The 3,472-nt window shown below is 38.3% G+C and overlaps 1 protein-coding gene across 1 annotated transcript; it reads left to right on the top strand.

Moving 5' to 3' along the window:
* The first annotated feature begins 272 nt into the window (after positions 1–272).
* On the top strand, positions 273–1,902 carry LOC105795734 (uncharacterized). The gene is made up of 3 exons (XM_012625395.1): positions 273–581; positions 720–1,192; positions 1,782–1,902. Exons 1-3 carry the CDS (start codon positions 273–275, stop codon positions 1,900–1,902), a joined length of 903 nt encoding a protein of 300 aa, XP_012480849.1.
* Positions 1,903–3,472: the final 1,570 nt, after the last annotated feature.

A 3,472-nucleotide genomic window follows, 5' to 3' on the forward strand; every position in this document is an offset into this window, starting at 1 on the left:
TACTGTCACTGCCTAGCCCGAATAGGCCACTAATTTTCTATTTAACGGTGTTTGATAATTCCATGGGATGTGTGCTGGGCCAGCATGATGAGACAGGACGGAAAGAAAAGGCGATATACTATCTCAGTAAGAAATTCACTGATTGTGAAATGAGATATTCGCCTATTGAAAAATTATGTTGTGCCCTGATTTGGACGACACGGAGATTGAGGCAATACATGCTCTACCATACGACTTGTCTAATTTCAAAGTTAGATCCTTTAAAGTATATGATGGAGTCAATTGTGTTGAATGGGAGGATGGCTAGATGGCAGATTTTGCTCTCCGAGTTTGATATAGTATATGTAAATCAAAAGGCTGTCAAAGAGAGTACGATAGCAGACTTTTTGGCCAGCAGAGCTTTAAAAGACTATGAACCTCTGGATTTTGATTTCCTGAATGAAGATTTGATGTGTGTGGCAACTGCTGAAGAGGATTCTCAAGAAAATCACCCTTGGAAGCTAAATTTCGACGGAGCTTCGAATGTTGTAGTTAATGGGATTGGGGCAATCCTTGTGTCCCTAAATGGAGATCATTATCCTGTTACCAGTAAATTGGATTTTGATTGCACCAATAACATGGCTGAGTATGAAGCTTGCATCATGGGCATCCAGGCAGCCATAGAGTGAAAAATTAAGATACTAGAGGTATATGGGGACTCGACATTTGTAATATACCAGCTCAAAGGGGAATGGGAAACGAGAGACCTAAAGTTAATCCGTTATCAGAGATTGGTTCTAGAGTTGATCGAAGAGTTTGACAATATCACTTTTTGTTATCTCCCACGAGAAGAAAATCAGATGGCTGATGTTCTAGCTACCCTAGCCTCCATGATCAAAGTGAACAAACTAGAAGGCATGGAGCCTATTGAAATGAGCATTTATGAGACCCTGACCCATTGCTACAGTATTGAGGAAGAGGAAAATGATAACCATCTTTGGTACCAAGATATATTGCAATATGTGAAGAATCACGAGTACCCTGATCAGGCAACGGAGAATGATAAGAGGACATTGAGGAGACTAGCCATTGAATATATCTTAGATGGAGAGATTTTATACAAAAGGAGAAAGAATCAAGTACTATTGAGATGCGTGGACGCTGTGGAGGCCAAGGAAATATTGGAGGAAGTCCATGAGGGTATTTGTGGAACGTATGCCAATAGATTCGCCATGGCTAGACAGGTTATGAGATTCGAGTATTACTGGTCCACCATGGAAAGAGATTGCATCAATTATGCCAAGAAGTGCCATAAATGCCAAATTTATGGGGACAAAATACACGCATCTCCTTCACCTCTTCACGTTATGACTTCTCCATGGCCTTTCTCCATGTAGGGTTGGATGTTATTTGGCCAATATCATCGAAGGCTTTTAATGGGCATCGTTTCATCTTTGTGGTTATTGACTATTTCACTAAATGGGTGGAAGCTGCTTCATATGCTAATGTCACGAAGTCAGCAGTCAGTAAGTTCTTGAAAAAAGAGATCATATGTCGATATGAAATGCCTAAAAGAATCATATCTAACAATGTGCTGAATTTGAATAACAACACAATAGCGGAAGTCTACAGTCAATTCAAGTCAGACACCATAATTTGTCACCATACGACCCAAAAATGAACGGTGCAGTGGAAGTGGCCAATAAGAATATCAAGAAAATTGTAGGGAAAATGGCTGAAACTTACAAAGACTGGCATGAGAAATTACCATTTGCTGTCCTTGCCTATCGAACATCTATCAGAACTTCTACCAGGGCAACGCCTTTTTCTTTGGTTTACGGGATGGAGGCAGTTTTACCCGTTGAAGTTGAAATCCTTTCTCCCCGAGTATTAGCTGAACTAAAGTTGGATGAGGCCAAATGAATCCGATCTCAATATGATTAGTTGATTTTGATAGAAGGAAAAAGGCTAAAGGCTATTCATCACGGTTAGATGTACAAGAAATGAATGATGCGGGCCTATAACAAAAAGGTTCGTCCCAGAGAATTCCACGAGGGGGACCTGGTGTTGAAAAAGATCATTCCTCTACAAAAGAATTTTAGAGGGAAGTGGATGCCAAATTGGAAAGGACCTTATGTTGTAAAGAATGCCTATTCTAGAAGAGCTTTGATTTTGAGCGAGATGGATGGTAAAAACTTGCCAAATCCGGTAAACTCAGACTCAGTCAAGAAATACTTCACCTGAAGAAAAAAATGGGTTAAAGTGAAAACCCGCAAAGGGAGCTTTGAGTTAAAAAAAAGGGAGAGGCCAAAGTGAAAACCCGCAAAGGGCACCTTGAAACCAAAGGGGATTTGAGTTGAAAACCCGAAAAGGGTGACTCAAATTTTGATCAGAATGGGACATGAGGTGATCAGAGTAGCTTAAATGATTGATCAAAACAAGGCATACGGTAATCTTACTATACTTTAATCAATAGGAAAGGGTAGGCGACATCTTGGGGCATCGACAGAGTACTATAGATCTCCTAAACACATGTCAAACTCAGAATGGTCTTCAGAAAGTTTGTACAGAGAAGTTCAAGCTGCGATATTTGGGGCATCTAGTCTTCAGACTATTTATATTGAATTTATTATTCTTGGAATACTTCATTTTTTTTCAAGATACATGTTCCCACTTAATTCCTCTTTTATTTTACTATCATTGATAATTTATTCATTTCGAGCCGTGCTCCCAAATCAATTCTATTTTTTTCCATTGATATGATCTTTTGCAAGCATGTGGCATTGGAATGATGATTAGTGGACTAATAATACTTTCTCAAAAGAAGTTTTACATATTACTCTAGGAGTTTCTAAATAATACAGGAACCTGAAATATGACTATTGTTTAGAATGCACCAAGTTTAAATGTTGAAATATCTAAGAAGAAAAAGTCTAAATTAAGACTATCCCTTCGAATTTTGTTGTCAAAATATTGATTGAACAAAGAGACAAGATGTCATGTTGGTGACAATGAACAAACAAGCAATGATCATCGAGTGCTAAGAAGAGGTTTTCTTGGAGAAGAAAGTTATACAACTGTGCATAAAACATGTGGTACGACACTCTAGGAAAAGTGTAAGAGACTAAAGAGATTCAGATCTTGTATCCTTGAATTGCAGTAGGAGAGGATTGTGAAGGAGTTAGGTCTTATACTCCTAAATTACAGTGGGAGAAGATAGTTCAAATTTTATGTCCTAAAAGCACAGTGGATTGAACCTTAAAGATTACAGTGGAGGCAATCCGGATAAGTAAGATATGAGTTTTACTAGCTGAACAAGATGCCGTTCTGACGTGTTGGTAATAAATCATTAATGAACAATGAGAAATACCAACTCAAACATTAGGGGATTATTTTCATGACATTTTGCATTCATGCATGCATATTTGGTTTGGAGATATTGATTCATTCCGATCATAAAATCCTAATCACTAGGCATAAATAGGCCCATAAA

This window comes from Gossypium raimondii, chromosome 3 (assembly GCF_025698545.1).
Source record: "Gossypium raimondii isolate GPD5lz chromosome 3, ASM2569854v1, whole genome shotgun sequence".
In the NCBI taxonomy this organism is placed as follows: domain Eukaryota; kingdom Viridiplantae; phylum Streptophyta; class Magnoliopsida; order Malvales; family Malvaceae; genus Gossypium; species Gossypium raimondii.